The sequence below is a fragment of the Elephas maximus genome, chromosome 3, assembly GCF_024166365.1.
Source record: "Elephas maximus indicus isolate mEleMax1 chromosome 3, mEleMax1 primary haplotype, whole genome shotgun sequence".
NCBI classification, from domain to species: Eukaryota; Metazoa; Chordata; class Mammalia; order Proboscidea; family Elephantidae; genus Elephas; species Elephas maximus.
The window spans coordinates 205781420-205795458 of record NC_064821.1 but is presented as its reverse complement, the minus strand read 5'-3'; the positions used below and the strand labels follow the sequence as shown (position 1 = coordinate 205795458).

Sequence of the window (14039 nt, the reverse complement as noted above, 5' to 3'; positions counted from 1 at the left end):
GATTGGGGTTGAAAGGTCAGGCTAAGAGCTTTGGTGCTGGCCAACTGGGCTGTGTGCAGAGGCCAAGGCCAAGTTTGGTGTTTAGGAGCTATATTAAGCTGGCCAAGTGCTGGTGAAACTCAGCAGCCTCATACACTCAACAGTGTTCTGGGCTTGGGCTCTGGAGCCTCACGGCAGCAAAATTTTACCCCACTAACCAGACAACACAGGAAGAAAAGGCCTGACTGTTAGCCCCAGTGAGTTGGATTTTGAATGATCTGGGAAGACTACCCTTGTGCATCCTGCCCTCCTTGCCGAGGCCTGGGTCTGAGTGGGACTTGTGACAGAAAGTGTGCTCCTTCTGTGGCCTGGTCCAGGGTGAGTACAGTCAGGGGTGGGAGGTGCTGTGGAGTGGGGGCAGCAGGCAGGATCTCCTGTTCCGTGCTCAGTCACTCCACTGCTGGAGCTCTTCTTTCTTTGCTCTTATTGGATTTTCAATCTTGAAGAGTAAAGAGAGCTGAACTGGTACTGTGGAATCAGGGACTGTGAAACATTTTGCAAACCACTTTGACCTATTTCTGTCTCAGTTTCTTTTTCTGTGCGGTGGGGTAATGATCCTACAGGGAGTTTTCTGAATGTCAAAGGAGACATGGATTTGAAGAACCACTCCGTAAGTTCTACAATGTCTCATGGCAGTGAGGTGGTGGTATTATTATTATTCATAGCTGATGCATTATATACCTGGGTGATCATTGATTCAGGCATGCTCTGTTGCTGGAAGATGCTAGAAAAGTTCATTTCAACATACATTCATTGAATCAGGAACAGTACTAGGTACTGGAAAGACAAAAAAATGCATGAGATTCGGTCCTTGCCCAGGGTTTTTCTAAAAAAACCACATACGTAATTGGGAAAATGATTAAGTAACTTTCAGATAAAGTGATCTAGCCCATGTTTCTCTGAGTATGTGTGTGTATGTGTGTGAGATGCTGTGTATTTGTGTGATGGCTGTTGGCTGGACTCTGAAGTAGGCCCCATGAGTCTTTGGAATTCTCCCACCTTTCTCTCCCCTCCTGAACTCAGCTCCCTGACCTGGGTTCTGTCCCTGCTAATTCCCTCTTAGATGTTTATTGATAACTGAATTATTATTACCCTTTCAGATTTATTTGCATTTTTATAGAGAATGCTTAGATAGCAAGAATGGAAAATGCTGGTGCTGCAATAGACCTTAAGGAGCATCTAGTCTGATGACTAATAAGGAATTAAGCCATAAAGTCTTTTCTTCAAATGAAAGCAAATTTGGAAGCCTAAAATACGTATCAAATAAAAATAGGTCCTATCTGGTTGAACCAGGGGTGGGAGACATGAATGAAGCCTGCTTATTCTACCTCTCTGGTCCCCCAGTACTCCCTTACACACACTCTAAGTTTAAAAACCACTGATTTGGCCTATAGATGAGGAAGCTGGGCTTCTCTTAAGTGCAATGTACTGGTCAAGGTCACACAGTGAGGAAGTGGCAGGTCTAGACCCGAACCCAGGGTTCCTCTCTCCCCAGTCAGAATCCAGGATCACTACTCCCCGCGACAAAGACCCTAACTAGGTTAAAGGAGTGCCACCGTGAGGTGCCCACATCCTGAAACACACATGCCCCTCCTGCAGCCCATGTCTGCCCTCGGTGGAGTAATCTGGGCTGTAGGCTGCTCAGAAACGCAGGACCGATGTTTCTTGAATGCCCCCGAAGCACACGGGAAGCATTTGGCCCTGGCTGAGTCTGCAAACAGGAGGCACTCGAGTGTGTTTCTCTCCTGTTTTCAGGGAGCAGCCAGCCTGCGTGCAGTGGCACATTGGAACTGCCTGGTAAATCCCAGCTCCAAAGTGCTTGCCTCAGCACAGCTGCTTCTAATGGAACAAGACAGCCAGGGCTGGAGGACTTGGGAGCCCGGCAGCTAACAGGGTTGTGTTCTGGTGGTTTCCTTCGATCTCATCTACCATCGCTTTGAGCCCACACAACCCCCAAGCCAGGCAGAGGGTACAGGTGAGAGGGGAGCCTCAACCTACCTGTCCCAACCCACTTCCTCTCACCGCCATCCTGACTTCTGAAGACAGGGGCCAAAGACAAGTGGGCTCTTCCAGAGGCTCCTGGCCAGTGAAGTAGGGCAGGAAGCATCAAGGGCAGGTGAGGACTGAGGCTCTCCTGTGACACAAGGTAGGTGATGTGGTGAAGGACAGATGATGGCCTGGGACCCAGGAACCCGGGGTTCTAGCTCCAGGTTGGTCCCTAACTACCTGTGAGGCGCAGGCGAAGTACCTGGGTGCTGGCATTTCTTTCATTTCACCAGTTGATGCAAATGTGCAGATAAGAGCTAAGAGCCACTGGGGTAGTGGGAAGAATGTCTTGCAGGTACAATGGCCTGGGACGTTTCTCCAATCTTTCCTTGTGCTGCCACCCCATTTACCCCGAAAGACAGAATAGTAATCCTCTGTACAAAACCTCTCTCCTTAGCTGAGCTACCAAGCCTCCAGGCCCTGTCACAGCCCGCCTCCCAGACTCGTCTTCCATCAACCCATTGGACATGGTTACCCCAGAGATACCTGGACTTCCCACCAGGCCTGTGCTCTCAAAGCCTTTTGCACATCCCTGATCTATGGAAATCTACCCATTTTTGAAGGTCGTTCAGTCCCAGCTCCAATGCCATCGCTTTCAGCAAGTCTTCTCGGATCTCAACTGCATGTGGTCTTCCCTAAACGATCCCAGCTGACTTTTAGTCTCACTAATAGCCAGTTCCTTGAGGCAGTGCCTGCGTCATCTTCCCTTTTATATCGCCATAGAATTTCTGAATAAATGAATGAATAAAGCACTTTAAGGCTCTGTTTCCTCATCTGAAAAATAGGAATACCTCATAGGGTTGCCGTGATGATTAAAATAATTAGTTAGCACAGATCAAGCTTTCAATAGATGTAGTAATAATAAATAGCACCAGCAATAACTACTTTCCTGTGATTTTTGTGGCTGGAGGCGATGGAGTTCGCCCTGCTGGAGATGGGGGTGGGAGGGAAGGTTGGGCGAGGTCCTCTTGAGCCCCAGATGATGGCGGCCTCCTGCTTATCCCCTTGACTTTTCATGTCCATCTGAGGATGGACATGAGGGGTGAGGGATCTCCATGTGAGTTGGCCGACCTAAAACGCCTTCACATCAAAGGGTGGATCTAAGTGCCAAACCTCTGAGGCACTGAGGAGAAGTTATTGCCTCCAACTCACACAGATAGAAACCCCCTCACCTGTTTCTTAAAAGTGGTATATGCCTGAATATATTGCATATCTTGAAACAACAATGACCTGGTATTATAACAACATCAAATGCTTTTCTGTTCCCCCACAGAAATATGGAATCATTTAACCCTCTTTGTGAATGTGTTCTCATTTACTGCAGAATCTCCAGCTCATAGCGGAATGCTTGTTGTTGTTGTTAGGCGCTATCGAGTAGGTTCCGACTCAGAGCGACCCTACATACAACAGAACAAAACACTGTCCGGTTCTGAGCCATCCTAAAAATTGTTGTTATGCTTGAGCTCGTTGTTGCAGCCACTGCGTCAATCCACCTCGTTGAGGGTCTTCCTCTTTTCTGCTGAGCCTGTACTTTGCCAAGCATGATGTCCTTTTTCAGGGACTGATCCCTCCTGACAACATGTCCAAAGTATGTAAGACGTAGTCTCGCCATCCTTGCTTCTAAGGAGCATTCTGGTTGTACTTCTTCCCAGACAGATTTGTTTGTTCTTTTCAATGCCACAATTCAAAGGCATCAATTCTTCTTCTGTCTTCCTTATTCATTGTCCAGATTTCACATGCATATGATGTGATTGAAAATACCATGGCTTGGGTCAGGTGCACCTTAGTCTTCAAGGTGACATCTTTACAGAGGTCCTTTGCAGCAGATTTACCCAATGCAATGCGTCTTTTGATTTCTTGACTGCTGCTTCCATGGCTGTTGATTGTGGATCCAAGTGAAATGAAATCCTTGACAACTTCGATCTTTTCTCCGTTTATCATGATGTTGCTCATTTGTCCAGTTGTGAGGATTTTTGTTTTCTTTACATTGAGGTGCAATCCATACTGAAGGCTGTGGTCTTTGATCTTCATTAGTAAGTGCTTCAAGTCCTTTTCACTTTCAGCAAGCGAGGTTGTGTCATCTGCATAACGCAGGTTATTAATGAGTCTTCCTCCAATCCTGATGCCCCGTTCTTCTTCATATAGTCCAGCTTCTCAGATTATTTGCTCAGCATACAGATTAAATAGGTATGGTGAAAGAATACAACCCTGGCACACACCTTTCCTGACTTTAAACCAATCAGCATCCCCTTGTTCTGTCCGAACTACCACCTCTTGATCTATGTAAAGGTTCCTCATGAGCACAATTAAGTGTTCTGGAATTCCCATTCTTCGCAATGTTATCCATCATTTGTTGTGAACCACACAGTCGAATGCCTTTGCGTAGTCAATAAAACACAGGTAAACATCCTTCTGGTACTCTCTGCCTTCAGCCAGGATCCATCTGACATCAGCAATGGTGTCTCTTCTGAAATAGGCCTGAATTTCTGGCAGTTCCCTGTCGATGTACTGCTGCAGCCATTTTTGAATGATCTTCAGAAAAAATTTTGCTTGCGTGTGATATTAATGATATTGCTCTATAATTTCCACATTCAGTTGGATCACCTTTCTTGGGAATAGGCATAAATATGGATCTCTTCCAGTCAGTTGGCCGGAAATCTGTCTTCCACATTTCTTGGCATAGATGAGTGAGCACCTCCAGTGCTGCATCTGTTTGTTGAAACATCTCAATTGATTTTCCATCAATTCCTGGAGCCTTGTTTTTCTTCAATGCCTTCAGGGCAGCTTGGACTTCTTCCTTCAGTACCATCGGTTCCTGATCATATGCCACCTCTTGAAATGGTTGAATGTCGACTAATTCTTTTTGATATAATGACTCTGTGTATTCCTTCCATCTTTTTTTGATGCTTCCTGTGTCATTTAATATTTTCCCCATGGAATCCTTCACTATTGCAACTCAAGGCTTGAATTTTTTCTTCAGTTCTTTCAGATTGAGAAACGCCAAGCATGTTCTTCCCTTTTGGTTTTCTATCTCCAGCTCTTTGCACATGTCATTATAATACTTTACTTTGTCTTCTTGAGCCGCCCTTTGAAATCTTCTGTTCAGTTTTTTACTTCATCAATTCTTCCTTTTGCTTTAGCTGCTCGATGTTCGAGAGCAAGTTTCAGAGTCTCCTCTGGCATCCATCTTGGTCTTTTCTTTCTTTCATGTCTTTTCAATGACCTCTCGTTTTCTTCAGGGATGATGTCCTCGATGTCATTCCACAACTCGTCTGGTCTTCGATCACTAGTGTTCAATGCATCAAATCTATTCTTGAGATGGTCTCTAAATTCAGGTGGGATATACTCAAGGTCATATTTTGGCTGTCGTGGACTTGCTGATTTTCTTCCGTTTCAGCTTGAACTTGCATGGGAGCAATTGATGGTCTGTTCCACAGTTGGCCCCTGGCCTTGTTCTGACTGATGATATTGAGCTTTTCCATTGTCTCTTTCCACAGATGTAGTCAATTTGATTTCTGTGTATTCCATCTGGCGAGGTCCACCATGTGTATAAAAAAAGTGTATAGTTGCTGTTTATGTTGGTGAAGGAAGGTATTTGCAATGAAGAAGTCATTGGTCTTGCAAAATTCTATCATTTGATCTCTGGCATTGTTTCTGTCACCAAGGCCGTGGTTTCCAATTACTGACCCTTCTTCTTTGTTTCCAACTTTTGCAGTCCAATCACCAGTAATTATCAATACAACTTGATTGCATGTTCAATCAATTTCAGACTGCAGCAGCTGATAAAAAATCTTCAATTTCTTCACCTTTGGCCTTAGTGGTTGGTGCGTAAATTGGAATAATAGTTGTATTAACTGGTCTTCCTTGTAGGCGTGTGGATATTATCCTATCACTGACAGCGTTGTACTTCCGGATAGATCTTGAAACGTTCTTTTTGACGATGAATGCAACACCATTCCTGTTCAAGTTGTCATTCCCAGCATAGTAGACTATATGATCGTCTGATTCAAAATGGCCAATACTAGTCCGTTTCAGCTCATTAATGCCTAGTATATCGATGTTTATGTGTTCTGTTTCATTTTTGACAATTTCCAATTTTCCTAGATTCGTACTTCGTACATTCCAGCTTCCGATAATTAATGGATGTTTGCAGCTGTTTCTTCCCATTTTGAGTCATGCCACATCAGCAAATGAAGGTCCTGAAAGCTTTACTCCATCCACGTCATTAAGGTTGACTCTACTTTGAGGAGGCAGCTCTTCCCCAGTCATCTTTTGAGTGCCTTCCAACCTGGGGGGCTCATCTTCCAACACTATATCAGACAATGTTCCACTGCTATTCATAAGATTTTCACTGGCTAATGTTTTTCAGAAGTAGACTGCCAGGTCCTTCTTCCTAGTCTGTCTTAGTCTGGAAGCTCAGCTGAAACCTGTCCTCCGTGGATGACCCTGCTGGTATCTGAACACTAGTGGCATAGCTTCCAGCATCACAGCAACACTCAAGCCCCCACAGTACGACAAACTGACAGACACGTGGTGGGCAGAATGCTTAGCCCATAATAAACACTCAAAATTCTTGTCTAACTTCATCAGATGTTATTGGAATAATAATCACTACAATTGATGGAACACCTACTGTGTGCTAGGTGCTGTGATGGGCATTATACATCATCATCCCATCTAGTCCTCCCAGGAACCCTCTAAGATAGGTATTATCACACTGTTTTACAAATGAGGAAACTGAGGGCCCCGGGAGCTAATAACACCTTTGAAGTCCTGCAGCCAATAAGGGCAGATTGGGACTCAAGCCCAGGTCTGTGTGACGCCAAAGTGATGTTCTTTCCACAGCACCAGTGGTCCTTCACCCCAGCTGCACAGTGGTATCACCTGGTGGACTTAAAGAAATGCCGGTGCTCAGGCCTGCCTCTAACCCATTGAATCTGGATATCTGGGGCTGGAGCCCACACTTCAGGGTTGTTCAGCGCTCCCAGGCATACCCCCAGGGTTGAGAACCACTGTACTACACCACAACAGAACAAAATACTGGAGACAAGTTCCAGATATCTTGTCTTAGCCTTGTTAAAAAAGGGAGAGAGAGAAAAAGAAATGGCACAGATAGAGATGGGGAGGCGGGGTGGAGAGACAGAATTCTCCCATCAAGTATGTGTTTTCACCCCTTGCACAAATAATTTTGAAATTCCTGGTGACTTCAGTTTCAAAGCAAGGCCCCGAAGGTTGTGTCTTTTTTCTTCTGCACCACTCAAAGCATCCAACCCAGAGCCTCAGCCCACCTCCTGTGCTCAATAAATATTTGCTCAGTAAATTGAAAAGCTAGTGCATTTCAGAGGAATCTAACTCAGGCTATGTTGTACCTTATGTTTTATTGATCATTCTTTCTGTCCCAAAGGCTTTGAATAGAGAAGAAAAGCCTATGTTTGGCTTACTTTGAGAAGTACAGTCCCTTCAGTTAGGCAATATGATTCAAAATTCAGATGGCCCATACAGAGGTTCAGTGAACCCTTCCGTGAGGCCCCAGATGTTCGTCACGTGTCCTCACCGCACCCTTAGACACATGCATACTTGACACCACACTTGTTGGAACCTGCTTGTAAGTGTCTGTGATTTTGGGGCACGTTCTGTCCCCTCAATGAGATTATCCATTTCTGAAGAACGAGGGATGTATCTTCTCATTTTTATCTCTCCCTTCACCAAGCCTAGAATGTTGCTCTGTACTCAGTGGGTACTCAGGAAATGCTGCTGATTGGATGGTTGGCTCACATTTATTTAACTTGTTTTCTTTGATTAATACAAAACACTTAGCAGTGGCTTCTCAGCATTCTCCCCAAGAGGACTGGGAGGCAGGGTAGCGGTAGTGGAGACCTAACGTGGGGTAAGGGAGGAGGAAAGAGGTCAACAAAACAGTCATTTATTCAGCCATTCAAATCTACCGATTCAAACCCTACCACACGCTGGGCCCCGTGTCGGGCACTAGGAGACAAGGCTGATGGAGCCTCTGGTTCCTTGGGTTTTATGCTTTCACGAGAAGATGATCTGTTAGTTGTAGACAAGTTCTGTAAGATGATTGGGGGCTTTCTCTCCACTTTTTGGTGCTACTGCAGAAATTTGGGTATTTGGTTTAGATTCTTTCAATAGGCTTATTGCCATGACTGTTAAACCCATTGCCGTTGAGTCAGTTCCAACTCATGGTGACCCCACCATCTTTCTTTTCCATTTCGTGTGAGCTCCTTTAGATGGGCGTTATTTGCCTTTGTGCCCCAGAGCCTGGCACAGTGCCTGGCTCGGGGAGCACCCCAGAATGTCTGTCCCTTGACTGAGTGAATGGATTTGCATTTCTACTGGGCTGTCTTAGAGCCTGACTTTTGCCTGAAGGCCAAAGCTCCTTCTCGAAGAGCCACTGAACAAGCAGTCGATAGTTGATAAAAAATTTAAAAACACAGCTGACATTGTGCTAGGCATGCCCCTCAGCATGGATTTCTAGTGCAAAGAAAACACATGAGTAAAGTGAATAAAAGCCAGGAGCTCTAATGGAGACGTGCTGTGATGTTAGGTTTAGGATTTGGCTTCTGCAAATGACTTAGTTCCTCTTGTACCGCTTTTCTTTTCTCCCTCCCTTAAATTCATATTCCAGAGAGGTAGTTTCAGATACTCTGGGCTCAGAAGATGCTTCCTGAAATAGAACATGTTTTTTTTTTTTTTTCTCAAGTATGCCTTCCTTGCTGTAGGCCTCAAGGATTGGTTTACTCCAGCTCTGTGTTATTGTTACTTTCCTCTCTTGCAGCTGAATGTGGTGAACAACGTCAGCAGTTCGGAGGACATCAAGCCCTTACCAGGCCTTCCAGGGATTGGAAACATGAACTACCTGTCCACCAGCCCTGGGCCTCTGGTTAAACACATTTGTGCCATCTGTGGGGATAGATCCTCAGGTATGTGCAAGAGCAGACATCCACCCCGCAAGCGCCCCACGTGTCCCAGAAAAGGAGTTTTTTCCACCACCCACCTGGCTACTTTTTATGTAGTGAAAGCAAAAAGCCCCTTAGGATGATCCAGACCCCTGGGTGGCACGAGCAGTTTGCCATGGGCCACTAGCCTAAAGGTTGGCAATTCAAATCTACCCAGTGGTGCTATGGAACAAAGTCCTGGCAATCTGCTTCCTTGAAGATTACAGCCAATAAAACCCTGTGGAGCAGTTCTACTCTGTAACACGTGAAGTTGCTATGAGTCGGAATCGACTCGATAGCAATGTGTTTGTTTGGGGTTTTGGTTGGTTTGTTTAGGATGGTCCGGCTCTCAGTCCAGGCTTTAAAGTTTCTGTCACCTGTGTTCATCAGTGACTGCAGTCCTGATGAATTTAAAGTCGAATATCATTTTCGAGGATTAGATTTACAGGAAACGTTCAGAAGCTTCTCTCTGGTGTTACTGTGGTGCGTGTGAATCTAGGATAGAGAACCTGTTGTGGGTTACCAAGTATCTCAAAATAGATTTTCTTTAATTTTTTAAATTTATTTTTTATCCTTATGAAAATAATGTCCCTCGTGTAGAAAATGTGGAAAAACTGGAAAAGTACAAAAGAAAAATTATCCATAATGTCACCACCTAAGATAAACCTACTTCATTTTCTCTGACGCTCTTCCCAGATTATTTCCCCCAGGCCTCTTCCCTGGTGCTCCCCCAGCTTTGAAGACATCCACAGCTCTCCTCTGACAAGTGAGGAAATGGGGGAGGTTCTTTTCTTTGCCTGGAACTTATTTAGCTACATGGTTGATGTTTGCTTGCCATCAAAAGTTATTTCCAAATCATTGACTTGGGCTCTCTAGGTTGGCTATTATCACAGCAACAGATCGCCGGCCACGCCTGACCCAGATCTTCTCTGCTGTGGTTACTTTAGTCGAAACGCTGAGATGTTCACTCACATATTGAAGGGCCATGGGGTTAGCTATGTCATAAAAAAAAAAAAAAAAAAGAGTTGACAAATTGGTCCCATGTTTCTTGAGGGCAAAAATTTTGGAGCTTAGAGCATTAGGTTCTTTTGACTCAAGATAGAATTCCATATCTATTGTTGCTTCAAGTTCAGTAAATTAGTGTAGTCAACTAATTCGGCACAGGCAGTCTTTTCATCAGGTCCCTGAGTGGTACTAATGGTTTGCTCTCGGCTACTAACCTCAAGGTTAATGATTTGAACCCACCCAGGGAAATCACGGAAGAAATGCCTGGTGATTGGCTTCCATAAAGTTTACAGCTGAGGAAACTCTATGGGGCACAGTTCTATTCTGTAGCACATAGGGTCACCATGAGTTGGAATCGACTTGATGGCAACAGGTGGGGGGTGGGGTCTTTTCATCAGGCATTATCAATAGCCAGTACGTCATTTTAGGGTGGCTCCTTGAAAATGTACACTCCTAGGCCACAGATATTTACATTGGATATATGTGTTCTCATGAACTTCAAATTCATTTTAACATCAGCCTAAATAAAACAATTAGAAAGTCAGGTCTGATTTGTAGCTAAATGACATCACATATTATACTCAAGAATCAGACATAAATATGTTCTGAACTATCAGTTTCTTTGTATTTTTCCCCAAATTCCACAATTACAATCAATTGAACATAGCTGCCTGGAACGTAGTATTGAGAAAACATGTACTTAGAAATTGTGATCAATTCATGATGTCTGTGTGGGGGGTGGCATGAGGATTCTCCTGACACAAATTAGCCATCCCTGGTTGGGGTAATGAAAGCCGAGTGTAGGAGCAGGTAATAAGAGCAATGGAACATATAATAGACTATTCTGGATCACGCAGAGCAGCCTTCTATCAGATAGGTCACATCTTAATACTGAGTGTCATATTATGTTGGAAAGACCTTATACCAACTTATTTCTCTAATGGGTAATAGCATTTAAAGAATCATACATAACTCAAGATTCTGTTCATAGTGCATGATAAAGGATAATTATTTTAAGTGGGTTTCCTAAGACCTTGGGCCTCAATTATGGGGAAATATTGGCTAGGCTGAGGTCCCTTTCCTGCTAGGAAATAGATGATGATTATAAATATTTTTATTTATTATGTACACTAATGGCTTGAACTGAGACAGAACGTTTTGTTTAACCAAACACTCAAACACAAGAGTTGCCTCGATAAAATAAATGTAAACAAGATCTTTGGTCAGGAATTTTCTAATAATGCTCACCAGAGACACAGAGATTCAGAGAGAAGACAAAAGAAGAGGCATATTTGGCTGTGCCTTACTTTGGTTCCTGGGAGCAGGCTTGCATTTTCTGCTAGTCATTCTTTGCTTTCTGTCCCAGTGCACAGGTAAGGATGCCTGTGAGTGAAAGATCCAAATAAAGCCAGAACAACCTATGACATGTTCTTTCTTTGTGCCCAGGAAAGCACTACGGGGTATATAGTTGTGAAGGCTGCAAAGGGTTCTTCAAGAGAACCATAAGAAAAGACCTCATCTACACCTGTCGGGATAATAAAGATTGCCTCATTGACAAGCGCCAGCGAAATCGCTGCCAGTACTGTCGCTATCAGAAGTGCCTTGTCATGGGCATGAAGAGGGAAGGTGAGTGCTCCCCTCCCTGCTCCACTCAAGGGAGCCCAGTGTGCATCTAAATAGCAGTGGGAGACAAATTTGGTGTGTAGGAGAGATTCCTGCTGAGTCGAACCCCATGGGAGGGAGACGTTTGGAGAGGAAGGATTTGGGCACTACAATTTCCCAAGCGTTGCAACTGAGTGTCCCCTTCACCCTAGGAAATGTGTATTCTTACAGCCAAGAGCAAGTCCCTGGGTGGTGCAAATGGTAAGCACACAGCTACTAACTGAAAGGTTGGCTGTCAAACCTACGCAGAGGCGCTTTGGTAGAAAGATTTGGCTCTTTACTTCCCAAAGGTCACAGCCATGAAAACTCTATGAAACACAGCTGTACTCGGAAACATAGGGGGTTGTTGAGTCAGAACTGACCCATGCAGCTGGTACAGCAAAGAGGGCTAGAGATATTCTTTCCTGGAACCCTGACCATGGTCCCCTGAGTGGGCTATCACCAAGCTAGGTCTCGTCCCTTGTTCTTCCAGTAGCCAGGCAGCAACTCTCAGAGCTGTGGGGTCCAGGTCCTTGTGCGCTGTCCTACCAATGGAATGTTGGACTGACCTTTAGGGTGGAGCTGACTTCTGCCCTATTACCAGAGGTCTCACCCTGGGAAAACCTGCTGGTTTGATTTCACTCCTCTGGCTTTTCTATCTTGGCCTACTATAAATCCTTTGTTATTGGTATATTCCATGGTATTTTGGAATGATTAGCATTACCCAGGTCTGACAAAACTAGCCTTATTCAGAGACCTTCACTGTGCATTCAAATCGTTACATCTTTCAATTCATAGTGTGGGTTAGCTGGATTGTTCTAGAGTCAAAAAAAATTTTTTTTGAAAATGTTTTCTATTCCTGTAAAATTTCAAAAAGTCTTTCTTTTAAGTAACACAAATAAATTTACATGGGCAGTTAATTAACTAGTGAATTCAACAGGTTTATGGTGTAAGCAGTGAATAGTAATAAAGTTTGGAGTAAGGAATTCCTGCCTTTCTGCAGGAAATGGGAACAGGGAGTTTAGTCAGTCCTGGTTGGCTCCTCATTCTTGAAGAGCTTTTTTTCTGTGAGAAGCGTTCTGCCTGAAAAGACCAGTTTGAGGGAAAAAGTTCTTTGACCCCTGCTAAGAGGGAATGACACCAACCAAAATGGTCTTCCTAGAATCCTAGTTGTCAGAGCTAGAGGCGGCCCTTCAGAATCATTTAGTTAACCCTAATCATTTCTACTCATAGCTATGAGTCGGAATTGACTCAACAGCAATGGGTTTTGTTTTGTTGTTGTTCTTTTTTGGAATCATACTACTATGGGTCAGTGTTGGTTCAGTGGTAGAATTCTTGTCTATCTAGGAGGAATCTTAAAAGTGACAGATCCACACCTGAGCTCCTAATAATCTGCCATCCACAACCTGTTCATCACGCCATCTTCCCCAACTCAGAAAATGGCCATTCCAGTTTTTAGTTGCTCAGACCAGAAACCTTTGTCTCCTCTTTTTCACACACCACGTTCATTAGGTAAGGGACTACCTGTACTTATTAATCTCCACGACAGCAGGGGTTTTATCTGCCTTTTTTATTTCACTACTGTATCACCAATGTGGAGCAGCTGGTGGATTCAAACTGCTGACCTTTTGGTTAACACTCATAGCTCCTAACCACTGCGACACCAGGGCTCTGTCTATCACATAGTAAGCATTTAATAAATAATTATTAAACAAATGAATAAATGAATGAATGGTTTAAACTAAATGTAGCCCAGCTGGGATCAGAAGTTTTAGCAATGCAGGTAGGTGCTCCTGAAATGACTCTTTCATTCATTCTATCATTCATGTTGCCATTAGTTGAGTGCCTATTTTGCGCATATGTCATATTTGCTGTGGGAGAGTCAATGATCTTACAGACTGGATAATATGATCTGAAAATCCAGCTGGTGGAGACTGTCTTCTTTCCATCAGGATAGAATTGTAACTCTTTGTAGTCTCCATCCCAATGATAGTAACAAAATAAGATTAGTGACAACAAAGTCTGACTTCCATCAGCAAGGGCATGGTGGCTACAAGGGTTATTATTTACTCTCAGGATAGATAAGCTTCAAGTTGACTTGGAAAAATAAAATTTTCAGTAAGCATGTGAGATTGAATTAAGGGAACATGAACAGCCTCAACTAGAGAAGTTTCGTTTCTATTCCTCCCCGTTAGTCTAAATCCATCTCCCAAAACTCAACCTGAATATTCCCCAGCTTGATTAGGGTCAGAGTGGTCCACAAGTCAAATGGCTAGGAGAGTGGTTCTTTCATTAAATATATAATAATAATGAACCAAAACCAAACCCATTGCCGTTGAGTCAATTCTGACT

The 14039-nt window shown here is 43.9% G+C and overlaps 1 protein-coding gene across 2 annotated transcripts in view; it reads left to right on the top strand.

The window, feature by feature from the left end:
* The window catches only part of RXRG (retinoid X receptor gamma), a 111811-nt gene that overhangs the window by 78266 nt on the left and 19506 nt on the right, over positions 1-14039 (top strand). For both annotated transcript variants that reach the window (XM_049881112.1, XM_049881110.1), the window contains exons 3-4: positions 8882-9026; positions 11493-11672. In XM_049881112.1, coding sequence (XP_049737069.1) covers positions 8882-9026; positions 11493-11672 — 325 coding nt within the window. The remainder of the gene's footprint in view (positions 1-8881; positions 9027-11492; positions 11673-14039) is intronic.